The sequence below is a fragment of the Carcharodon carcharias genome, chromosome 3 (assembly GCF_017639515.1).
Source record: "Carcharodon carcharias isolate sCarCar2 chromosome 3, sCarCar2.pri, whole genome shotgun sequence".
In the NCBI taxonomy this organism is placed as follows: domain Eukaryota; kingdom Metazoa; phylum Chordata; class Chondrichthyes; order Lamniformes; family Lamnidae; genus Carcharodon; species Carcharodon carcharias.
Genome location: NC_054469.1, coordinates 127,622,959 through 127,649,521, shown reverse-complemented (window position 1 = coordinate 127,649,521; position 26,563 = coordinate 127,622,959). Strand labels below are relative to the sequence as shown.

At 43.7% G+C, this 26,563-nt stretch overlaps 1 protein-coding gene across 1 annotated transcript in view; it reads left to right on the top strand.

Annotated features, from left to right (window-relative positions):
* crppa (CDP-L-ribitol pyrophosphorylase A) overlaps window positions 1-26,563 on the top strand; it is a 202,785-nt gene that overhangs the window by 163,187 nt on the left and 13,035 nt on the right. Inside the window, exons 7-8 of the mRNA XM_041183983.1 lie at window positions 471-563; window positions 20,101-20,196. Coding sequence (XP_041039917.1) covers window positions 471-563; window positions 20,101-20,196 — 189 coding nt within the window. The remainder of the gene's footprint in view (window positions 1-470; window positions 564-20,100; window positions 20,197-26,563) is intronic.

Here is a 26,563-nt window from a genome sequence, read left to right as displayed (position 1 = left end):
AATTATGCATTATACTATGATTTAAATAACAAAAAAACTTCAATGGCTGAATGTGTTGCAGGAGCTTAGAGATGCTTCATTAATTAACAGCATCTTCTGGAAATGTGGGATTAGTCTAAATGACTTAATGCTCCCAGCCTCCACACATCTGGAAAATTGCACAGTGATTGAGATTTTGATCAGCAGGTCAGGCATTTCTGAGTAATTTTTCAAAATAAGCTTTTATGTCAAAAATACATGTAATGGTTCCCAAAATATGCAAAGCTGTAATTTCACAAAGTTTGTCTTAAGATTGTTATGGAACTTTACCACAGTGAACTATGTCTATTTTGCATTCAATGTACTGGCTTTCAAATAAGCTCTTAATTACTATTTTATGTGTAATCAGTATCATGAGTTGTCTGCATATGCTTCAGCTTGACATTTTTAGTGTTTTGCAGTTCAATAATCTCTTCATGTTCCTCTGCCAGCAGGTGGATGTGCTGAAATGGTCACTGAATAAAGAGAGCCACTGTATTCAGGCCATCTCCTCAGGCCTGTACTATAATTTCATTTATGTAAATGTGAGTATGAGGTATATTTATCAAATGTTTAAATTGACGACACTGTTTATATCAAACTGATGGTGAATAATTATGACAGAAGCAGAGATTCACAGTTTTTCAAGATTTCTACATTGTATTTTTTATTTAACTTGTAGTAAGGTTGAAATTCTGGTATTTCTAAAATGGAATCTATAGTTTCTGCTTCTGTCAAGTAGCGCCTGTAGATGAAACCAAACATACACCACTGACTGGGACCATTGCTTATTTATTACTGATTTATACTAGTTTCTTACTGTTGCTTTCTTGGAATTAGTTTTGTGAGCGTGGGGGCCAGTGTTCCAATCTGCTTAAATTGCCCTGGAATCTCTTGGGAATGAGGATTGATCTCCCAGATAATATTGCTAGTAGCCCAGGAGAAAAATACTTAATATTGGTGGTTTGTGTCTTTAGAGCTGCTGACTACTCTGTAACTGGTAGGTAAATCCTAACTTTACCAATAGCTACTCAGCATACCTCCAGTTGCCAAAGGTCACTTGGAATGTATCTTCCCTATAATTTTAATGATACAATGACAAATATTACAGTTATAAAAATATATATAGCCTCTTTGTTGAAATCTCGCAGGCTTTGAATTATTCAGAATGCAATGCATTCAGCTAGAGATGCACTGATGAGTTTGGTCTTTATAAATAAGGGCATAGAGTACAAAAGCAAAGAGGTTATGATGAACCTTCATAAATCAATCACTGGTTTGGCCTCAACTGGAGTATTCTGGACCCTGAATATGTGGAGAGATGTAAAGGCTTTAAGAGTGTGTGCAGAAAAGATTTATGAGAATGATTCCAAGGATGAAGGTACTTGGATAGACTGGAGAAGGTGGAGTTGTTTCCCTTAGGGAGAAAAGGTTGAGAGGAGATCTGATAAAGATGCTCAAAATCATGAGTGGTCTAGACAGAGTAGATAGAGAGAAACTGTTCCCACTGGAGGAAGGGTCGAGTGGCAGAGGACATCAATTTCAGATGATTGGCAAAAGAGCTAACAGAAACATGAGGAAAAACATGTTTATGCAGCGGCCGAGTGGTTGGGATCTGAAATGCATTACCTGAGATTGTAGTGTTGGCAAATTTAATTGTGGGCCTCAAAATGGAATTGGATCAAGAACCTGAAGAGAAAAAAAACAGCTATGGGGAAAGTGCAAGGGAGTGGGACAAGCTGAATAACTCTCACAGGGATTCACAGTGGGCATAATGTGCAACCTGTGCTATAATCATCCTATGATTCTATGTTCTGTGGATGTTTTGCTTTATCCAGCTAAGCGAAAAAAGCCTGAATATTAAGAGTTGGCGATAAACTATGCAATTATAACCCCTGAAGAACTTTCATGACTAGCAACATGTGCCTAAAGCCTTGTTTCTGTAGAGTGAAGGGGTTGAATGAGTCTCTACACCAATCTTATTTCTTTACCTAACAGGCAGTGCCTTTGTGGGGTACAAGCCAGATATAGAAAGGAAAGGATGGGGAATTGTAAGCATTGCTCTGGGGTGGGCTTGCATATTTTCCAATGCACAACAGCAACAATAACTTGCATTCATACAGCATAATAGCATGATCAATGTCCCGAAACATTTTGAGGAGGGGTAGAGACTCCCTAGAATTAGGGAGATGAGAGAAAATATAAATGTACAGAAATTGATCATGGTTGTGTCTATTTTCCACCCAGAAAATGATCAATTTTACAGAGCTGTGCCCTGTACCCCAATAACGCTGGAAGAATATCTAATGCCAGGTTGGCTTTGGATAATTTATAGGCATGCAGGTGGTTGCCTAAAATCCATGTTGGACTTCACATGCTAATGAGGGCCCTAAGGCCTGCTTTGGACTCCTTTGAGAAATTGGACTGCTCTCCCTTTTGGACTTTCCAGTTGGAATGTGGCCTAGCAAGCGACAGCACCAAAACTGTTAAGTTTAGTTTTGTTTAATCGCTCCTCCCAGCTCCACAACAATGAGCGGCCCTTCTCCATCTCTCCTCCATCCCCCATCCTTCCTGGCACTTAACTAAGAGTCCCTCCTAGCAAGGCAAGTGACCCAAAATTGTTTGAAATGAGTGAGCTGCCTGTGGAGGCATGATACAATACCTCAATAAGGCTTAAGGCCCAATTTCAGCCAGCCTTGGGCCTCCCAGTTCACACTTGCACTGGCTGGGGGAGAGAAGCAGTATTATCCCTGCCAAAGATTAATCAAATTTGTGATCTCGGCCTCAGTTTTTAAAGACATAGCTGGTTATTAGAAAAAAAAAACCCAAGTGTTGAGGCTAGTTGTAGTGTACCATTCTGCTCAGATGAGCTAACTCAGCAGAGAACAATGTCCAAATTTTTGGCTGTCCTTATCTGTTTGTCAATTTATGTTGACTGCCTCTGCTTTTAGTTCATGGAGATTTAATTAATTCTTTCAACAGGATGGTTCTGCAGGTTGTCACGTGAACAAATGTTCACATGATTGGATATCATATGACTATTTATTGGATGTTACATGATCAAGCCTCCAGGACTAAGTACAACTGGAGTTGGGATCTCTAGTAGGAGCGTGAGGCAAATCCTGTCTGGATTGAAGCTGCTAGCTTCAAGGAATAGCCTGTCTTTGCTAATATTAATTATATGCTTCCAGACAGATCCCGATCAGGAAAATTTGATTGATTAATTGCTCAGCATATACAGTTTAATATTGTGAAGAAGAAATTGCTCTGTAATATCTCTTTTCTTAGAAATTTCCAGCTAGGTTGTCTCAACATTAGCTTGTGGCATGAATACCTTGAGATGGCCAAAAGAGGTAAGTTTTAGCAATGCCTTAAAGGAGGAAAGCGAGCTAGAGATGTAGGGAGGGAATTCCAGAGCTTAGAGTCCAGGCAACTGGAGGCAAGGCTACGAATTGCTTGATTGATTAAAATCGGTGGTGGTCACGAGGCCAAAATGAAAGAAATGCACATCTTGCAAACTTGTGTGGCTGGTGGAGATTACAGAGATGAGGAGGGATGAAGTGATGGAGAAATTTGAAAATGTGGATAAAAATTTTACAGTTGAGGCATTTTTTAAGAAGAAACCAATAAAGATCAGTGAGTACACCAAATTGGAGGCTCTACAGAGGCACTGATAGTTTGATCAGGTATCAGAAAAGGCCTACGATTGATGAAGGATAAAGGCTAAAAAAAAAATAAAGTTTTTAGAATTATCTTTGCCTTTCAAATAAAAGCTTATGCTAAAAACTGAATGAAATCTTCAGATTAAAACTTGAAGAGGAGGGAGGGTGGAAAAAATCCAAAGCAGACACCAGGGCCTTACATCTCGACAAGTCGTGACTGAGTGATATGTGAGAAGAAGCACTACCACTACTATAGGAGGCCATAGTTACAGCGAGTAAGTTTATATAGGCAAAACCCAAAATAAATGCCTATCATAGAATGGTCAAAACACAGATGGAGGCCATCTGACCTGTCGAGTCCATAGTGGATCTCTGCAAGAGCAATTCAGCTGTCCCACTTCCTTACTCATAATCCACAATTTTATTCTCTGCAGATAATTATCCAATTCCCTTTTGAAAGATATGATTGAACCTTCCTTCATTATACTCTTAGGCATCGCATTCCAGATCCTAACCGCTTACTGTATAAAAAAGCATGTCTCCTCTGGTTCTCCATGTCTCTGGTTCTTTTGCCAATCGCTTTAAATAAGGTTCTCGACCTCTTTGAGCAATGGAAACAGCTTTTCCCCTATCTACTCTGCTAGACCTCCCATGATTTTGAACACCTCTCTCAAATCTCCTCTTTAATCTATGAGAACAGTCCAGTCTCTCCAATTTATCCTCGTAATTGAAGTCGTTCATCCCCGGACCCATTCTTTTAAATCTTTTCTATACTGCTTCCAAAGCCTTTATACCCTTACTAAAGCATGGTGTTCAGAATTGGACACAGTCCTCCAGCTGAGGCTAAACCAAGGTTTTATAGTGGTTCATCATAACGTCTTTGCTTTTGTACTCTATAGGAATTGATAGTAGGAATAAGTTAATTGAAAATCTTGACAACAGGAGGTCCCAGTGGTGCAGATTGAAAGTGCATGCAGATGTGAGGTATATAAATACAGCATAGAAAAGTTTTGAGGCATGTCCCTCAACACTTGAGACATATTTTGTATTTAACACCAACTAATAATAACTGATCAGCCTTCAGGATAAAAGTATCCAAAACTGGCCAGTCAATTCCTGCTTGTGTTCTTGAACTAGCTGAGAGCCAAGCAGCTGCCAAAATTGAGAAACTTCAGTAGGAACATTAACTGGCCTGTAATTGACTTCAAGGAGTTGCCTTTTTAGGCCATTTTCCCATTGGAAGTAACTGACCACTTATCTTTAAAGACTAATCTTGATTAGTGACTATCACGATTGTTTTGCAAAGTCTGTACTGCCCTTGAGCAGTGCGACGTAAGATTAACTAGTACATTCCAACCAACCAATAATACATATAGGAGTATGTTGTAAGGTAGTAACACAGCTTGTGATTCAAATGTCACCCAGAGGGTGGTGGGCATGTGGAATTCACTGCCTAAGTTGGTGGTTGAGGCTGAAACACTCAACCCATTTAAAAGGTACCTGGATATGCATCTGAAGTGCTGTTATCTGCAAGGCTACGAGCCAGATGATGGAAAGTGGGATTAAAATGGCCGTCATAGACATGATGGGTTGAATGGCCTCTTTCTGCATTGTAACTTTTCTATGGTTCTAAATGTCAAATTCCTTCTTCCTTGAAAGTACATTGTGTAATATAGTAAAATCATGGGTGGGTTTGTATGAAATTCTTAGTCAATTATTTTAATTAAGATGCTAAATCATATAAAGTAAGTGAGTAAACACTTTGTTAAATTGTGAGCAAAGAAATTTTATGCCGTTGCATTAAGACCTTTGTTATTAGTATAAGAAAGCATGGTTTCATACCAGTGCTTTGCAACATAGTTTAAACCATCTCTGTTTTACTGTCTTGCAACATATTTTAGCATTCTGTTATCCTTTGTTTATAACATATAATAAAACCAGTGACTTGCCTTTAATTTAGAATGTCCCAAGGCACTTCATAGAGGCATGGAAAAACAGATGCTAAGCTAAAAGGCAGAGTTTAAAGTGGGATTTTCCAGCCCCCACACCAGTGGGATTGTCGTGGGTGGGACGGGAAAATTTGGAGAGCCGCAACGGAACCGGAAAATCCTGCCCTAAGAATGGTGACTAATAACTTGACCAGCGAGGTAGGGTTTAAGGTGGGTTTTAAATAAATAGAGGAAAGTGAAGAGGTAGAGGGGTTTAGGGAAGGAATTCTGGAGTGTGGGGCCTTTGTGGTGTGAAAGGCAGGGCAGAGAGAGGTTGGGAGGGTGTGGGAAGGATGGCCTAAGAAGCCAGAGGTTGAGCAATAATGCGGGTGAAAGCTGGAGAAAGCTATGGAAATGGGTAGATGGTGAGCCAGAAAGCAATGTAGGCAGATGGATGAGAATTGTAAATTTGAGATTTGAGGGGAGGAGTGGGAGTTAATATAGGTCAACGAAGGCATAGGTGATGGGCAAATGGGTGGGATATGAATGGTGTAAAGTTTATGAAGGGCGTGAGGCCAACCAGCATTCAAGTCCAGAGGTACCAGAGCCATGTTTAAGAGTTTCAGCCATGGATAGGCTGAGATGTGATCAGAGGCTTGCAATGTTATGGAAATGGTGGTAGGCAGTTTGTCTGATGGGTAAGATATGAAGTCGAAAGTTGATGTCGGGATTGGAGCGCATAAAGTGGAAGTGAAGATTTTGGATCGTACTGAGGATCAGAGGGGGGCATGGGGAATTGGAGAAGTTAGTAAGTGTACAGAATTTTTGACAGGGGCTGAAGATGATTCCTATTATTGCCACATTTTGAATACCCTGTTGGCCACAATATTTGCATGTTCAATATTTTTTAATATAACTTGTGAATAAATGCAATGTGGTGTTCTCTTACCCATTTCATATCGAGAAACACTAACATGTCACACTCAGAAATGAAATGTAGAGATCAAGGACAAGATTTGCATCTTGGATGTGGCAGTTGGGAATGGAGAGATTTTGCGACATCATGATCTCGCCATCCAACTGGTATTGCCCACCGATGCTAGTTCGTGGTGGTGAGTCAGGGACAGTCTGGAGTCAAGCTTGCCACCTCCCATGTCAGCAGTCGGTGCAATCGGTGGTGGGAATGGTGTTGGGTGCAGAGGCAGGTGCATTCCATCTCGGGCCTGATAAAACGCCCGTATTTGCCACCATCTTGATGCCACAAGAATTGGAGGAAGTATTTTGAAGAACTCACAAATAGCGCTGGAACTATTGGCTGAGCTTTAACCTGTGAGTACTTACTGTCATTGCTGATGTCGTTGCTGGCTAATAGTTTTTTGCCCTGATGACAGTTGGCTCAGTATGAAGAAACCTTCAGTAAAATTCCAATCCATCGCAGGGTCCAATGTTGTCCTGATCTGCTGCCTCTGAAGACCCAGCTTTGAGGCGTTTGCTAAACGAGCCTTTCTCTGCTCTTCCCTGCAAGTTGTTGCCCTTTGCCAAGTGAGCCTGCAGCAGGATACAGCGCATCTCTACAAGTGGATACTGCTGGGGGAGATGGTTTCTCAAGGGAATGCAGCAAAAGCCAAGTCTGTGGCACCACAAGTGGCTCAGCTGCACGGGGGGTGGAGAAGAAGAAAAGGGTGGGAGAACAATAGTGATAGGAGATTCTATCATAAGGGGAACAGATAGACATTTCTGCAGCTGCAGATGTGACATCAGGATGGTATGTTGTCTTCCTGGTGCCAGGGTCAAGGATGTCACTGAGTAGCTGTAGGACATTCTGAAGGGGAGGGGGGTGAATAGCCAGAGGTCGTGGTCCATATTGGTACCAAGGACATAGATAAAAAGAGGGATGAGACCCTGTAAGTAGAATATAGGGAACTAGGAAATAAATTAAAAAGCAGAATCTCAAAGGCAGTAATCTCAGGATTACTCCCAGTGCCATATGCTAGCGAGATCAGGAATAGGAGAATAAACCAGATGAATGCATGGCTGGAGAAATGGCGTAGGAGGGAGGGATATAGATTCCTGAGGCATTGGGACCAATGCTGAGGAAGACGAGACCTGTACAAGCTGGGTGGTTGCACCCCAGCAGGACTAGGAACACCATCCTCGCAGAGGTATTCGCTAGTACTTTGGGGGAAGGTTTAAACTAGATTGACAGGGAGCAGGGAGACACAAGAGAGAGAAACAAAGAAAGAAATGAAAGCCAGAAAAGTAGAGAGAAAAAATGGAAGGCAGAGGAAACAAGGGACAGCAGCAAATAGGGCCATAGTACAAAAAAATGTGTAAAAATATTAAAAAAGATGAATTAAAGGCACTGTAACTGAATGCATGGATCATATGAGTGTGTACAAGATGGTTTTTTTTAGACCAGAACATTGAGGAACCAACTAGGGAACAGGCTATCCTAGATTTAGTTCAATGAGAAGAGGTTAATTAATAACAAAAACAAAAATACCTGGAAAAACTCAGCAGGTCTGAAAGCATCTGCGGAGAGGAGCACAGTTAACGTTTCGAGCCCGTATGACTCTTCAACAGAACTAAGGAAAAATAGAAAGGAGGTGAAATATAAGCTGGTTTAAGGGGGGTGGGACAGGTAGAGCTGGATAGAGGGCCAGTGATAGGTGGAGATAACCAAAAGATGTCATAGACAAAAGGACAAAGTGGTGTTGAAGCTGGTGATATTATCTAAGGAATGTGATAATAAAGGTACAGATAGCCCTAGTGGGGGTGGGGTGGGGGGAAGGGATCAAAATAAGCTAAAAGGCAGAGATAAAACAATGGATGGAAATACATTTAAAAATAATGGAAATCAGTGGGAAAAGAAAAATCTATATAAATATTTGGGAAAAAGGGGGAATCGGAAAGGGGGTGGGGATGGAGGAGAGAGTTTATGATCTAAAATTGTTGAACTATATTCAGCCCGGAAGGCTGCAAAGTGCTTAGTCGGAAGATGAGGTGCTGTTCCTCCAGTTTGCGTTGAACTTCACTGGAACAATGCAGCAGACCAAGGATGGAAATGGGGGCTTGAGAGCAGGGTGGAGTGTTGAAATGGCAAGCGACAGGAAGGTCTGGGTCATGCTTGCAGACAGACCGAAGGTGTTCCGCAAAGCGGTCACCCAGTCTGCATTTGGTCTCTCCAATGTAGAGGAAATTGCATTGGGAGCAGCGAATGCAGTAGACTAAATTGAGGGTAGTGCAAGTGAAATGCTGCTTCACTTGAAAGGATTGTTTGGGCTTTTGGATGGCGAGGAGAGAGGAAGTAAAGGAGCAGGTGCTGCACCTTCTGTGGTTGCATAGGAAGGTGCCATGGGAGGGGATTAAGGTGTAGGGGGTGATGGAGGAGTGGTTCAGTGTATCCCGGAGGGAACGATCCCTGCGGAATGCCGCCGGCGGGGGTGGGGGGGGGTGGTGGTGAAGGGAAGATGTGTTTGGTGATGGCATCATGCTGGAAATGGCAGAGGATGATCCTTTGAATGCAGAGGCTGGTGGGATGATATGTGAGGACAAGGCAGGCCCTATTGTGGTTCTGGGAGGGAGAGGAAGGTATGAGGGCGGATGCGCGGGAGATGGGCCGGACAAGGTTGAGGGCCCTGTCAACCACCATGGGTGGAAAACCTCGGTCAAGGAAGAAGGAAGGCATGTCAGAGGAACTGTTTTTGAAAGTGACATCATCAGAACAGTTGCGACGGAGGCGAAGGAACTGAGAGAATGGGATGGACTCCTTACAGGAAGCAGGGTTTGAGGAGCTGTAGTTGGGGTAGCTGTGGGAGTCGGTAGGCTTGTAATGAATATTGGTGCACAGTCTGTCACCAGAAATTGAGACAGAGAGGTCAAGGAAGGGAAGGGAAGTGTCAGAGATGGACCATGTGAAAATGATGGAGGGGTGGAAATTGGAAGCAAAATTAATAAATTATTCCAGGTCCAGACGAGAGCATGAAGCAGCACCGAAGCAATCATCGATGTACCGGAGAAAGAGTTGTGGGAGGGGGCCGGAGTAGGACTGGAACAAGGAATGTTCCATATACTCCATAAAGAGAGAGGCATAACTGGGGCCCATGCGGGTACCCATAATAACACCTTTTATTTGGAGGAAGTGAGAGAAATATAAGGAGAAATTGTTCAGTGTGAGAACAAGTTCAGCCAGACGGAGGAGAGTAGCGGTGGATGGGGATTGTTCGGGACCCTGTTCGAGGAAGAAGCAGAGAGCGATCAGACCATCCTGGTGGGAGACGGAGGTGTAGAGGGATTGGATGTCCATGGTGAAGAGGAGGTGGTTGGGGCCAATGAACTGGAAATTGTTGATATGATGTAGGGTGTCAGAGGAATCACGGATGTAGGTGGGAAGGGACTGGACAAGGGGAGAGAGAATGGAGTCAAGATAGCATGAAATGAGTTCCCTCAGCCGTGTCTAGCCCATCTCCCGCGCATCTGCCCTCACACCTTCCTCTCCCTCCCAGAACCACAATTAGGGTCCCCCTTGCCATCACTTATCACCCCACCCGCCTCCCCATTCGAAGAATCATCCTCCGCCATATCCGCCAACTCCAGCACGATGCCACCACAAAACACATCTTCCCTGCACCCCCCCCGGCGGCATTCCGCAGGGATCGTTCCCTCTGGGACACCCTGATCCATTCTTCCATCACCCCTTACACTTCAACCCCCTCCCATGGCATCTTCCCATGCAACCGCAGAAGGTGCAACACCTGCCCCTTTACTTCCCCTCTGCTCACCGTCCAAGGGCCCAAACACTTTTCAAGTGAAGCAGCATTTCACTTGTACTTCCCTCTATTTAGTCTACTGCATTTGCTGCTCCCAATGAGGTTTCCTCTACATGGGAGAGACCAAACGCAGACTGGGTGACCATTTTGCAGAACACCTTCGGTCTGTCCGCAAGCATGACCCAGGCCTCCCTGTCGCTTGCCATTTCAACACTCCACCCTGCTGTCATGCCCACATGTCTGTCCTTGGCCTGCTGCATTGTTCCAGTGAAGTTCAACGCAAGCTGGAGGAACAGCACCTCATCTTCCGACTAGGCACTTTGCAGCCTTCCGGGCTGAATATTGAGTTCAACAAATTTAGATCATAAACTCTCTCCTCCATCCCCACCCCCTTTCCGTTCCCCCCCTTTTTTTCCAATAATTTATATAGATTTTTCTTTTCCCACCTATTTCCATTATTTTTAAATGTATTTCCATCCATTGTTTTATCTCTGCCTTTTAGCCTATTTTGATTCCTTCCCCCCACCCCACCCCCACTAGGTCTATCTGTACCTTTATTATCACATTTCTTAGATAATATCACCAGCTTCAACACCTCTTTGTCCTTTTGTCTATGACATCTTTTGGTTATCTCCACCTATCACTGGCCCTCTATCCAGCTCTACCTGTCCCACCCCCTCTTAAACCAGCTTATTTTTCATCTCTTTTCTATTTTTCCTTAGTTCTGTTGAAGAGTCATACGGACTCGAAGTTCCTCTCCGCAGATGCTGTCAGACCTGCTGAGTTTTTCCAGGTATTTTTGTTTTGTTTTGGATTTCCAGCATCCGCAGTTTTTTGCTTTTATCTTAGGGATTAATTAATAACCTTGTCGTCCTGGGTTCTTTAGGGAACCGTGGCCATAACATGATAGAATTCTTTATTAGGATGGAAAGTCAAATAGTCCAATCCAAAACTAGCGTCCTAAATCTAAACAAAGGAAACTATGAATGTATGAGGCCTGAGTTGACTAAGATAGATTGGGGAACTTCACTAAAAGGCATGATGGTGGATAGGCAATTCCTAATATTTAAGGAACGATTGTATGCATTGCAACAGTTATACATTCCTTTCTGGCACAAAAACACAACAGGAAAAGCGGCCCAGCCATGGCTAACAAATGGCTAACATGGCTAAGAAATTAACGATAGCATTCGACCCAAAGAGGAGTCATCAAAAGTTGCTAGAAAAAGTAGCAAGCTTGAGGATTGGGAGCAGTTTAGAATTCAGCAAAGTAGGACCAAGAGATTGATTAAGAGGAGAAAAATAGAGTATGAGAGTAAACTTGCAAGGAACATAAAAGCAGACTGTAAAAGCTTCTATAAGAATGTAACAAGAAGAAAATTAGTGAAGACAAATGTAGGTCCCTTTCAGTCTGAAACGGGGAGTTTAAATTAGAGAACAAGGAAACGGCAGTGCAATTAAACAACTACTTTAGTTCTGTCTTCATGGAGGCAGACACAACTTCCTTGAAATATTAGAGAACCAAGGGTCTCGTGAGAAGAAAGAATCGAAGGAAATTAGCATTACTAAAAAAGTAGCGCTGGAGAAACTAATGCGACTGAAAGCTGATCAATCCCACATAAAGGGCTGAATTTTCCCCCAGTTGGGGGGGGGGGGGCGGGGTGAGACATTGAATGGTGGGCGTGCACAGGTGCTCTTCAAATCAGTGCCCCCAATTGGGGGCACGGTGCCATTTTACGTGGGCGGGCCAATTAAGGCCCACCCAGCGTGACTTCCGCACAAAAGCACTATGCTCTCCCTTTGCAGGCGGGGGGGTGGGGGGGGGTGTTGCGATTCCCTAAATCGAGAGTGCGCTCTTTTGCGCATGTGCATGAAAGAGTGCACTCATTTCCCTGAGGCTACGTGCAGCCTCAGGGAGATCGGCTGTAAATCTCATAAAGATAAAAATTGAAAAATAAAATTTCCCTGACATGTCCCCTCATGACAATGTCATATGAGTTGGGACATATCCATAACTTTCACAAAAATTTTATAAAATTTTTAAAAAGCTACATGAAACCTCATGTCGTCCGTGGATGAAGTTTCATGCTTTTTCCAATTCGCGCCGTGGCTTCTGGCCTTAAGGTTGGACAGGCAGGTCTTTTAATTACCTAATTGCCTCTGTCAATGGCCTCAATTGGTCATTGACAGGTCGGCGGGCATGCAGCTGATTTCGCTGAGCCCCAGCCTTCCTGAAAATTTAAATGGGGCGCGGTGACGTCGGTTGTTCCCCCCGATGTCACCGTGCATCATTTTACATGTCGGCGAGTAGGCCCCGCCTCTGCTCGCTAACGTGTAAAATCCTGTCCAAGAGGTTAGTGTGCAAAATTAAAGCACATGTGATTTTGGGTAATATGTTTGCATGGATTGCGAATTGGTCAGCAGATGGGAAACAGAGTTGGAATAAATGGGTCTTTTTCGGAGTGGCAGGCGGTGACTAGTGGAGTACCGCAGGGATCAGTGCTTGGGACTCAGCTATTCACAATATTTATCAATGAGGGAACCAAATGTAATATTTCCAAGTTTTCTGACAACACAAAACTTGATGGGAATGTGAGTAGTGAGGAGGATGTGAAGAGGCTTCAAGACAATTTAGACAGGTTGAGTGAGTGGGCAAATACATGGCAGATGCAGGATAACGTGGATAAGTGTGAAATTACCCACTTCGGTAGGAAAAACAGAATGGCAGCATATTATTTAAATGATAATAGATTTGGAAATGTTGATGTACAAAGGGACATTGGACCTTGTACACCAACCACTGGAAGAAACTATGCATGTGCAGGAAGCAGTTAAGAAGGCAAACGGTATTGTGGCTTTCATTGCAAGAGGACTTGAATACAGAGGTAAGGATATCTTACTACAGCTGTACTGGGCCTTGGTGAGACCACACCTGGAACATTGTGTGCAGTTTTGATGTCCTCACCTAAGAAAGGATATACTTGCCATAGAGGGAGTGCAGTGAAGGTTCATTAGACTGATCCCTGGGATGCCAGGATTGTCGTATGAGGAGAGATTGGGTCGACTCAGCCAGTATTCACTGGAGTTTAGAAGAATGAGTGGGGGGATCTCATTGAAATGTATAATATTCTGACAGGGCTGGGCAGAGTGGATGCAGTGATGATGTTTCTTCTGGCTGGGGTGTCTAGAACAAGGGTCACAGTCTCAGGATACAGATTAGGCCATTTAGGACTGAGATGAGGAGAAACTTTGCCATTCAGAAGGTGATGAACCTGTGGAATTCTCTACCACAGATGGCTGTAGAGGCCAAGTCACTGAATGTATTTAAGAAATAAATAGATGGATTTATAGACTCTAAATGCGATGAGGGGTAAAGGGAGATCGTGGGAGTATGGCGTTGAGATAGAAAATCAGGCATGATCAAAGTGAATGGCGAAGCAGGCGCAACATTCTGAGTGACCTACTCCTGCACCTATTTTCTATGTTTCTATAATACAGTAGCCTGGCTCAGGGGCTGCATGCCACACTCAGACCTTAACTCTACCGCCCTTCACACTACCCCACAACCACAACAGAATTCCTATGTTCAAACACTGAGCAATCCCTGGAAACACCTGATCTTACTCATCCCAAGGCATATGTACTCCTTAAGCAGCACTGTTCCCTTAGAGAGTTACCCCGTAGTGTCAATGCATGCCACCCTGGTATTTGCACTGCAACTGTGAGGCCACCAACTCTGTAGACAGCAAACCCATCACTGGTATTCAGAGTACAAAGCACCATCCCCTGCCTAACATGTCATCATGCCAAGCTAATGATGTACCACAAAAAGGGCAATATACATCCTGCTCCATATACCTCATCTACTCCAATGGCAGGATGGCTAAACCAGAAAGCAGCCAAGAGAGCCAGATGCGGGTTGCACTTGCCTTTTTTTTGCCGGCATGAGTGTGGCGTGCTGGTTAGACATGTTTGGCCACCTCTATGTGATTTTTCCAGAGGTGGTGTGTCAGTGATGACAGCTACATGGCTAGAGGTGGCGGCCATTCAACGTTTATTAAGCATTCAACTGAGGAGTATTTGCCATATCTGCAATTTTGTCAGTGGTGCACAGGTACCCACTCTGTCCGGAGCCCAAAATGGTTCTGAGTCAGTTTTGCATCAGGAGGTCCAGGCTGCAACTCATTTCATTTATTTGCTGGCAGTAATTCGCAAAGGGGATCTCTCGCCAAGCAGCTGGCACGTCCTTGCAAACACTTCAAGGAGACTGATGTCTCTGCTAATGTTAGCTCTTCTGCAATGGCAACTTCTCCCCTCCCACTGAAGGCACCTCCATCAGTTACAGCTGATGGCATCACCCACACAGTAAAAGAGGCCAGTGGCCCAATTCACTGCCTTCACTGAATGGACCTCCCAACACTGGAATCTTTTTGCCATTCAAATTGGACAGGGCTGTCGGAGGAGGCTTCTTAATTGGTCACCGCTGGGAAGATCACATTCGTAATCCTACTGTGGCCACTTCTGGGTTCCCACCCTGGAATTCATCCCAATGTTGGCATTGTGACCCATGTGGGAATATTCAGCCCAGAAAGTTTGCAACCAGTGTTGTGAGAATAGGATTGCATAACTAACTCCTTGCAATGTCCACTACTGGTTTCAAAAGTAATCAAAAATGAGTAATTTCTCTGATTAGCTCAGATTAAAGCATGCTGGGATTGCTATAGTTAGCACATGGATTGAATCCAGTTTGCTTTGAAATGGTGATAGGAATCATAAAATTTTACAGCAGAGAGGGAGGCTTTTTGGCTTACTTTGCCTGTGTTGGCATCTGAAAAATCCAACCGCTTAGTCCTATTCTTTTGGCTCTTTTCCCATGGCTTTTGCATTTTCAAATATTTTTAAATTCTCCTTTTGAACAGTGACCTTGATTACTGTTCCAGGCTTGGCATTTTAAGCTTTAATATGTCCTCTGTATTAAAAGAAAATCTCCTAACCTCTCTCTTCAATTTTTTGATAACCATAAATTTATGTTCTGATTATTGATTCATCGATCAGTGGAAATATTTTTTTTCCTTGTTTGCTTTATCAAAACCTTCATAACATGTCTGTCAGGAATGTAGTATTTTTATTGTTTTTATTTTATCTTTGCAAACCTGAGTGTGAAGTAGTCTGCAAGGATGTTCCTTTTAAAATCAGAACTGCCTTTGCACCAGCCAGGCACAGAGGGAAAGTGCAGATACAACAAAGACTCGTTCAGCTACCAGGATCATTTTTGAGCGGGCTATTGGTATTCCTGAAGGAATGCTTCAGATACTTCAGTTGATTAGCGAGGACCTTGCAGAATACCATATGCCCTGCCACGCCCTTCCAAAGATATCACTGCCTTCTGTATACATTACAAAAGGGCCAACTGACAAAAGGGAGGAAACCGCCAGCCAGAGCTAAAGGGCTCAGGCTATATTGAGGCCCAGGCCTCATTTAAGTGTAACCGGTTAGCTCCCTACCCCAAATGGGGGTCTTAATACAGCTTACTTGATGGAGCAAACACTGCAAGGTAAATCCTGGGAGAGGTTTCACAGTTTTGGGGGGAGAGAAGCCCTCAGCGGCCAGATTATTTTGGGGAGCCCAGCAGAGGCTGAGGGCTTATGAAGCGTAGGTTTTATAGAAAAGGTTATTAAGGTAACTTTGTGTTTCATGACTAGTCAGAGTTTTTGTGGAAAGCCAGTGACTAATTGTAAGATGCACATATTATATCTGAATTGCTGTTCTAGGAGTTTGAGAGAGACTGTGTGTATCTGGTACTGAGGAGGCACAGAGTGTGTTTTCTGATTTTCTGATAAATTCTTGTTTATACTAAATAGCCCTGTGTGTCCTGGTGTTGTAAAACTCACCCTACTAAATAAGCAGGGCAGATTGCATAACAGCAGGATAACAAAAAAAAAGGTGCGTGACAGTATTTATGGTTACTAGACAGTACTTACTACCAGAGGGAAGTGCGTGAAGGCCAGCAAATGGAAAACTGCAATTCAGGCTAATATATGCAGGTTGACCACTTAAAATTCTGCCAGATGCGGCACAGGGAACTTTTAAACACAACCCCTTTTGTCTGACATCATAGAAAGAGGCATGACTGGTGGGTGACGTTATTTTCTAGAAATCCCTCCAATCCTCCTTTGGTTGCCCACAACACTTTGTATAATTGCAAGAAGTAGGTGTATTAGTATACCAGAACCTGATCGTCAAAGTCCTTGAACATGTTATTGCCCCTCAAATCCGTGCCCATCTTTCACAGAACTCCCTGTTTAAATCCCTCCAATCTGATCTCTGCCCCTGCCACAGTACTGAAATAGCTCTCTTAAAATTACATGCTATGTGAATGTGGCAAAAGTAAGTTATCCCTCTTCATCCTTACAACCTACCTGCAGCCTTTGTCACAGTAGGCTACAATCTCCATCTCCAAAACCTCTCAACTGTTGTCCAGCTGGGTGGGATTGCACCTGCTTGATGCCACTCTTATCCATCTAATCAAAGCCAGAGTATTGCCTGCAATGGCTTCTCCTCCTACTCCTGCACCTTATCCACCACCTATTTCTCATTTACCTGTTGTCCCTTGGCGATATCATCCAAAAACAGTGTTAGTTTTCACATGTAAGCTGATGACACCCAGCTCTTCCTTACCGTCACCTCTTTAGAATCTTCTGTTGCTGCTAAATTAGCAGACTGTATGTCCAATATCCAGTACTGAATTAGCAGAGTTTTCCTCCAATTAAATTGAAGCTGGACGTTGGGATCATTTTTGGGCCCTGAGCCCCACAGCTTGGCAATGTGCCTGCCGTGCAACTTTACATGAGATGGCTTCCTAATTGGCCAGTATGCATTTGCTGTCCAATTAAGGATGGCAGATGGAACAGGGATGCAGGAGGCTTAATGAGATAGCCTGTAGGACTGGCCAGTTGGCAGTCCTCTGAGAGAGGTCAGCGATGCTGAGGCAGATGGTGAAAGAGAGGGCACCTAAAAATGGAGGCGCCCTCGAAATGCTGCTGAAGATCCCATAACAAAGAAGGCCTATTAGGGCCATTAATATGGAGCGGTAACCCCTTCACAGGAATAGTTTTTGGCTGTGGCCATTTCAATCTTGATACTCCATCACTGGGACATTGAAAGCAGGCTCCAATGGCTGTCTCCCCTGCTGCCTGGAGGCTGCCAAGCTCCAGACTTAGCAGGGATCCATCCGATACCAGGAACATTGCATCGGTGTGACAAAATGACTCGTAAGTGGGATATTAATTGCCTTGATTGACTACCTGCCTCTGTGGTTAACAATTTGACTGGCCCTAGAAAACATGCTTGGAGGTGGGATACCACTGGGGAGCTGTTCTGATGGAATTTTCCATATTTTCCTGCCCGCGCCCCGCACACTACCACCAACCTCTAAAGCCTCATCAAGAGGCCAGGAAGATTCTGGCCATGATGTTGATCCCTGCTATAAACTCTGTTCCTTAGCAGCTGACTCCTTCCTACCCCCTGGGAACTGTCTGAGGTTGAATCAGACTGTTTGTAACCTTGGTGTCATATTTGACCCTGATGTGAGCTTCTGACCACATATTCAAGCCATTACTAAGCCAACCTATTTCCACCTCTGTAACTTCTCCCAACCCTGTCCCTGCTTCAGCTCTTCTGTGGCTGAAACTCTCATCCATGCCTTTGTTAGCTCTAGACTTAGTTTTCAATGCATGCCTGATCAGCCCCCCCCACATTCTTCCATCTTGTAAACTTGAGTGCATCAAAACTTTTGCTCTCCATGTTATTACTCGCACCAAGTCCCATTCATCTATCACCTCTGTGCTCACTGACCAACACTGGTACCAGTTGAGCAATGCCTCTATTTTAAAATTCTGATCCTTGTTTTTCGATTCCTTCATAGCCTCTTCCTTCCCTATCATTGTGACCTCCAGTCCCACAGTCCTTTGAAATATGTGTGTTCCTCTTGGCCTTTTAAGCATCCCTGATTTTAATTGCATCACTATTGGAGCTCATGCCTTAGCTGCCTAGGCAGTCGTATCGTGGTCTTCTAAGTGCCATTTCAAGTGACCATGGCCTTCCAAACTTTACAATCATCGGAGCAGTGGATAATCTTATGGTTGGAGTTCTGGTGAAGCTAATCTTTAATGTTGTCTAGCTGCTTCCTTCACCGTAGGCCTCTTGCTCTTCTTCCATTATTTTTTCCAGTGGTGGTTAGGCATTCCAACTCTTCTGCAAGGATAACCTGTCTGAAGAACTCTATTTGTCTTCCTTTGATATTATTTAAGATTTCTCTTGTCTTTCTGGCCTCATTCAGTACTTCTTCATTTGTTCTTTTCTCTACCCAGCTTACCCTTAGAATCCTTCCTAGGCACCATATTTTGAAGTTATTGACATTGTTTTCTTTTTCTTTCTCAAAGCTCCAAGCTTCATTGCTGAGCAGATAAAGCATTTTAGTACACAGATTCTCGTTTCCAGACTCAAGCTGGCATTTCTTAGAATATTGCTCAATGTAAAAGCTCTTTTAGCTTCTCCAGTCCTTTTGTGGGTTTCAGTACTGCTTTTGGCATCGGATGTTACTGTGCTTCTTAGTTAATTGAATTGATTGGCGTGTTCTAACTTGCTTCCATTTATTGTGATCTTGTAGTCTGGAATGTCCTTTTTATTGCTGAAAAGAGAGACATGTTGCTGAAGCTTTTCCTCTTTCAGCTCATTAAGATAAATGTAAAAATACCAAATTTCAAACAATCACATCAATGTATACCACAGGAGAAAAGGGTGCTGATTGGTTGGCAAGTCGACTTTGATTGGTTGAGACGTTGCCATGTATTCTACCACTTTTATTTATGACTGTATTGATTAATTTTACTGCCTAGGTTGTATGCTGTGGGATTTCCCTCCCTAACCCTCCCCACTCTCTACCAGTCTTTCCTCATTTAAGACACTCCTTAAGTCATACCTCTTTGACCAATCCTTTGGTTAGCTGCCCTAAAACCGTTTTACGTGACTCAGTGTCAAGTGTTTCTTTCACAACGCCTTGGGATTTTTTATTACATTAAAGGTACATTATAAATACAAGTTATTGTTGTTCCTCCTGGTGAAAGTGAGGCCCACTAGAATTTAAAAGATTGCAGACCAGTTGGCCATGGGAACTGAGGTGGAATTAGGTGTAGGCAGGAGTTCTGCACACTGAAGAGGCCTCTCCAAAGTTGTTTACAAGTTGTTATGCACAGGTCACTGTAATTCCTCAGTTAGCTGGAGAATATATTCCAATGTCTAGCCTGTAAGTGCCTGTGAAATTAATGCAAATGACAACTTCACTTCTGTTTTCAGTTAATCTAGGATAAGGTGTTAGCTAAGTATTGTCAATTTTCATGTGTTTATCAGAACACAATGGAGCATAACTTTGTTTGCATTGCGTTGCTTATAGTAGCGCAGTGTAGCTTTATGTCGATTCACTGGGGCAGGCAGTGTAACGAGCTATTACCTGTGCAGCATATGTGGCGTTTTCCAAGGACATCATTAAAGAATGCCACAAAGGCTGTGCAAGAAGCTGTCTATGAACTTCCTCCCCCATGTAACCAACGTAAGTCTGTGTAATGCTGCTAGATCCCCCTAAATATTGTATTTTACCTCCTGTTCAGAGTATTTTTATTGACATTTTTACCTTCTCTTTAGTGCATTGTTTCTTGTCTTGAACAGGTCGACAACTTTGAGTTACCTCAGGAAATTGTGCAACTGGTGGAATCAATTGAAAATGCAAAACTTTCAGCTTTGTATCCTGTGGTTGTGACTGTGGTAGGTATATAAATACTTGCTGTATTCCCTGTAGAAACTTGTCTGATTTATTTACCTTTAAGCTGTTGAATTCACTGAACAAAATTAAAACAACAGTGTAGCAGGTTAAGGATGTTAAACACACGTTTATGATATTTGGGGCACAAAATTTGGATCAGAGGCAGCAGTGGAACTTTGGAAGTCTTCCTGGGAATGCGCATTGTGTCTCCAGCCATTTCAGGGCAGCCCACATGACACACCAGTTTGAGAAGTGTGCATATGCGGGCATCCCCTGCTTAAGCCAGAAGTAACTGAACTCCTATCCTAATGTCTCACTGCCTTAACAGCTGATGTAAATGCTCCATTTTCAAGTTTGCACTATGTGGGTCCATTCAATGAATTCACACGTCACTCACAAAGACAATTAATTTTTCAGCTAGCAGATGGGTGCTGCACTTGTTAATTAAAAGGTCAGGCACTCAGGTGATTTTGAAGAACTTATACAAAAACAGAATTACCTGGAAAAATTCAGCAGGTCTGGCAGCATCGGCAGAGAAGAAAAGAGTTGACGTTTCGAGTCCTCATGACCCTTCGACAGAACTTGAGTTCGAGTCCAGGAAAGAGCTGAAATATAAGCTGGTTTAAGGTGTGTGTGTGGGGGGCGGAGAGATAGAGAGACAGAGAGGTGGAGGGGGTTGGTGTGGTTGTAGCGACAAACAAGCAGTGATAGAAGCAGATCATCAAAAGATGTCAACAACAATAGTACAATAGAACACATAGGTGTTAAAGTTAAAGTTGGTGATATTATCTAAACGAATGTGCTAATTAAGAATGGATGGTAGGGCACTCAAGGTATAGCTCTAGTGGGTTTTTTTTTATTTTATATAATGGAAATAGGTGGGAAAAGGAAAATCTTTATAATTTATTGGGAAAAAAAAGAAGGGGGAAACAGAAAGGGGGTGGGGATGGGGGAGGGGACTCACGACCTAAAGTTGTTGAATTCAATATTCAGTCCGGAAGGCTGTAAAGTCCCTAGTCGGAAGATGAGGTGTTGTTCCTCCAGTTTGCGTTGGGCTTCACTGGAACAATGCAGCAAGCCAAGGACAGACATGTGGGCAAGAGAGCAGGGTGGAGTGTTAAAATGGCAAGCGACAGGGAGGTTTGGGTCATTCTTGCGGACAGACCGCAGGTGTTCTGCAAAGCGGTCGCCCAGTTTACGTTTGGTCTCTCCAATGTAGAGGAGACCACATTGGGAGCAACGAATGCAGTAGACTAAGTTGGGGGAAATGCAAGTGAAATGCTGCTTCACTTGAAAGGAGTGTTTGGGTCCTTGGACGGTGAGGAGAGAGGAAGTGAAGGGGCAGGTGTTGCATCTTTTGCGTGGGCAAGGGGTTGTGCGCACAACCCCTTGCCCACGCAAAAGATGCAACACCTGCCCCTTCACTTCCTCTCTCCTCACCGTCCAAGGACCCAAACACTCCTTTCAAGTGAAGCAGCATTTCACTTGCATTTCCCCCAACTTAGTCTACTGCATTCGTTGCTCCCAATGTGGTCTCCTCTACATTGGAGAGACCAAACGTAAACTGGGCGACCGCTTTGCAGAACACCTGCGGTCTGTCCGCAAGAATGACCCAAACCTCCCTGTCGCCTGCCATTTTAACACTCCACCCTGCTCTCTTGCCCACATGTCTGTCCTTGGCTTGCTGCATTGTTCCAGTGAAGCCCAACGCAAACTGGAGGAACAACACCTCATCTTCCGACTAGGGACTTTACAGCCTTCCGGACTGAATATTGAATTCAACAACTTTAGGTCGTGAGTCCCCTCCCCCATCCCCACCCCCTTTCTGTTTCCCCCTTCTTTTTTTTCCCAATAAATTATAAAGATTTTCCTTTTCCCACCTATTTCCATTATATAAAATAAAAAAAAAACCCACTAGAGCTATACCTTGAGTGCCCTACCATCCGTTCTTAATTAGCACATTCGTTTAGATAATATCACCAACTTTAACTTTAACACCTATGTGTTCTATTGTACTATTGTTGTTGACATCTTTTGATGATCTGCTTCTATCACTGCTTGTTTGTCGCTACAACCACACCAACCCCCTCCACCTCTCTGTCTCTCTATCTCTCCGCCCCCCACACACACACCTTAAACCAGCTTATATTTCAGCTCTTTCCTGGACTCGAACTCAAGTTCTGTCGAAGGGTCATGAGGACTCGAAACGTCAACTCTTTTCTTCTCCGCCGATGCTGCCAGACCTGCTGAGTTTTTCCAGGTAATTCTGTTTTTGTTTTGGATTTCCAGCATCCGCAGTTTTTTTGTTTTTATCTTTGAAGAACTTATGCTGTTTCAAAGTCTTTGGAAGTATGGTGGAATTGTTTTTGGAGGTGTTGTGGTGATTTTCTAGATTTGGTAGGAAGTGTTGCTGCATCCTCAAAGGGAGGGCAGAGGATTTGCTGCCCTGTCCCCACACAGGCTGTTACAGGTATGTTGACTGTTATGGCACAGTGGATGGTAACTGCTGAGCTTCCCAGAGGGAAATTTGAAACAGCTGCCACAACTGTTTTGCAATTTGTATTTTTATTTTGAGATGCGTGCCTTGAATTCAGTAGTAATAAGTCTACCGAGTCTTAGAGTCTTAAACAGTTATAAATAAAATAAGTGATTTTCACCACACACATAGGTCCACAAATTGCTACTATGATAATTCCTGATTAATTAATCTAGCTCCCAGTTACACCTATGTTAATGCAACAGTAACGCAACATAGATTTCAACAGACCTAGGCAAAGTGCACACTACCCTGGACAGTGATATTTAAAATGAATTCTCTTAGCTTCGGTTCTTGGAGACAGCAGCTTGGTACATAGAGGCTGGAGGCTTTTCACACTTGTTGGATCTTAGAATGCCTTCTTCCTTCTATATAACCTCATCTCCTTTATACATGTTTCTCCCTTTATAATGTAAATCTCATTGTCCCAAGATGTCTTTGCAACTTTACTTTTTCCATAATATAAATCTTTCATAGTACTCATATTATCATTAACCTTTGGGAAAAATAAACACACTGTTTGGCTTAGCCTCTGTTGGCTAGGTGTAACACCTTACCATCCCTTTGAAATTCACAACTCTGGTTTATCTAAAAATGAAAATGTTCCTCGCACCTCACATTCTAAAACTTCAGCCATGTTTATGTATTTAGCATTTCAAACCTAGTTTCCCTTCTGATACATCCAAGCACCCAGACCAGCTGCCTGTAATTCAATTAAAACCCACACACACACACCCCTACACACAGATAAACTAATCCAAACTCCACTATTAACCTACCTTTACAATAAATTACAATAATATTATGAAAACTAGTATGTTTTCATGACATTTACTGCAATTGTAGTCTCTGCGTTGCAGCATGATGGGGAAATGGAACAGAGGCTGTAAAGGGGGAAACTTTGCACACTGCCCCCTGCCAAGTTGTTGCTGGATTCCTCCTTGACAATGATAGGAGGCTATCTGGCAAGTCAACTAATGCACCCAGGATTTCAGGGTGCATACCTAATCAGTGTTCTCCCGTGTTCTAACCCTCTGAGTTCCTTGCAGCAGAACTCGTCTGCCACCCCCTGGTTGAGCTGGTACACAAACTATCCATTACTCCTGATGTGGCTGCAGCATTCTCATGCCCAGTGACTCATCTCATGCTGATCCGAACTCTGTACGAACTTTTAAAGTAAGTGCAGTGCCAGTCTCTGGGCTTGTGGCGCAAATGTCAGATCAAGTGATGGGGCCTCTTCATCAGTTGCATAGTGTTGCTCTCTTTCCGCCTCCGAGGGCTGTCGTGCCTGGGCAGGCAGAAGTTCCTGGGTGCCTGAAAGCAGAAAATCAAAGGGGGGAGGTTGGAATAAGGGAAGTGGGTGTAGAAAGGAAGATGTTCATGGTCACAGCATTTGCAGCTTTCTCATTATACCAGGGCACATGATTTGGGTGAGCTGGGAGTTGAAAAGAGGCACCAGGCAGGAACATACTCATTCTCTATATTCTCGGTGATGCTAGATGCTAGATGTTTAATGATCTCATGTGGCTGATCCAGATCAATAAATGCGTCTTCATATGACATCTCCTATCCACTTCACCATCTGCCTCTCATGCTGCTCAATGCAACACATCCCCATCACTCACCCAGCACCAGTCCCCTTGTTGTAGCTCACCCTATGATGTGGAGAATTGTCTCCTCCATAGGGCTCAGGAAGTGCAGGCGTCGTTTTATCTGCCTGGCTCTGCTTTGCTCCATCCTATTATGGGCCACCTTGTCCTGCAAGAGGGAGGGAAGAATGTCAGTGATTGTGTTGCACTGTGTTTGGGTGATATGCCTGTCATTGCTGAATAGCTGGAGGAACGTGGAGACAATGAGAGGTGAATGTAAGGCTGGCAACACCGGTAGGTGTGAGAGGGTGAGGTGGAGTACTTGGATGTTATGCGTGAGTCCTGAGTTTTGGGGACTGGTGCTGGGTGAGTGATGGGGGTGTGTTGCATTGAGCAGCATGAGAAGCAGATGGTGAAGTGGGTAGGAGATGTCATTTATTGATCTTGATCAGCCACAAGAGATCATTAAACTTCTTGTGACAGTGCTGCCAGGTGTGCAATTCCAGATGCTGGAAATTTACCTCCCTGGCATCCTGCTCTCCATCCCTTCTGAGGGTGGTACTTTAGAGCCTCCTGGTCTCCCACAGAACTAAGGCATCTTTCCTCCTCTAAACACCCACCACTAAGACCTCCAGCCCTGCATCTATAACCCTGGATCCCCCTCTACACCCTGTTTTTCCATTTTCTTGCATAGAATTGCAGCAGTTGCGCTCAGCAGCAGCAACCTGTGGTTCAGAGCAACTTCCCTTTAAGAGGGACAGGCAGACTTTAAGAGCAGAAAGTAGTTACATCATGTGAGATGAACAAACGCTGCATGGCCCCCTTATAAGTGCAGAGGCAGCCAGCAGTGTGGCAGACACTCATACCTACAAGAAAATGAGATGGCAGAATCAAATTTTTGTGCTGTCCCCCTCTACGAGAAGCGACTTGGGCAGCTCACTAATTGTGAACCCTAGGCCCAAAAATTGGATAGCACCAATTTTTAAACTTTGGCGTTTAAATAGGACTCAAGTCCTAAGACTCAAGAAAGTGGGAAAAAGATTTCAGAACATTTAAGGATAGTGTAGGATGAGGAGAATATCTTGATTGCACTGGTGTACTGGAAGGGTGTTGTGGGAATCTGAGCATTTTAGGTTCTGAAATAACATTTCACTATAAAGTTGATTGTGATCTGGCAATTCCAGTGGGTAGTGACTTCTACTGAACGTGAATCCTGGGAAAGCTGTTGGGCACCCCATAATATTCCAGCCATTCATTCTAATTACGGTTTGTGAAACTCAGTTTCCTGAGATAAATTCCATGAGTGGCGCTTTTCAATGGAAGCCTGGATTAGGGAATTAACCTCAATGCTTCATTTAAAAATAATTTTCGTCCTCTAAAACACACATAATCACACATTGCTTGTTATGTATTTCTTAAGTAAGTATTAACAGTTTAACAGTTGAGCACTAGTCTCTGAGATGAATGTTTGCTACCGAACAAGTTCACAAACTTGGGATCACATGTTCCAGGAGGTGGTCTTGCAGCCCACAGAGAGTTCAGGAGGATTGTAAATGGGTGATCACTTGTCAGGATAGGAAGAGACCATCCGTCAGGGTAGGAAGGGACCAGCAGTGCAGGAATCCTCTGGGAGTGTGGCACTTGTAAATTGGTTTTCAGTGCTGAATACTCAGCGAGGCTGACAATCTTGGGAGAGTGCTATCCGGAGCACATCCATGACACTTTGGGGCAAATAACTTCACAGGAAGAGGCACAGCAAAATGTTAGAAATGGATTGATTATAGGGCACTATAGGTCAGGAGAATAGACAGGCTTTTCTGGAATTGCTGGGATGAATCCTGCATGGTGTGTTGTCTCTCTTGGCTCAAGAACATCATTGAGAGGGAGTAAGACATTTTGAGGTGGGGGGGGGAAGGGAATTTCTGTGGCATTAGGACCAGTTTTGGGGCAAGAGAGATCTGTTGAACAGGTTGCACCTCAACAGTCCACTACTGCTGTGGGGAGGGTTTAAACTAATTTGCAAGGTATTGGGCACCATGATGAAACATTAGAGAGGGGAAACAAATTGCACTGGGAGAAACAACTCGCGCTAGGGTAAAGAATAGGAGGGAATCAGATAGGGACCATAAGACATAGGAGCAGAAGCAGGCCGTTCGGCCCATTGAGTCTGCTCTGCCCTTCAACAAGACCATGGCTGATCTGATAATGATAAGCTCCACTTTCCTGCCCTCTCCCCACAACCCT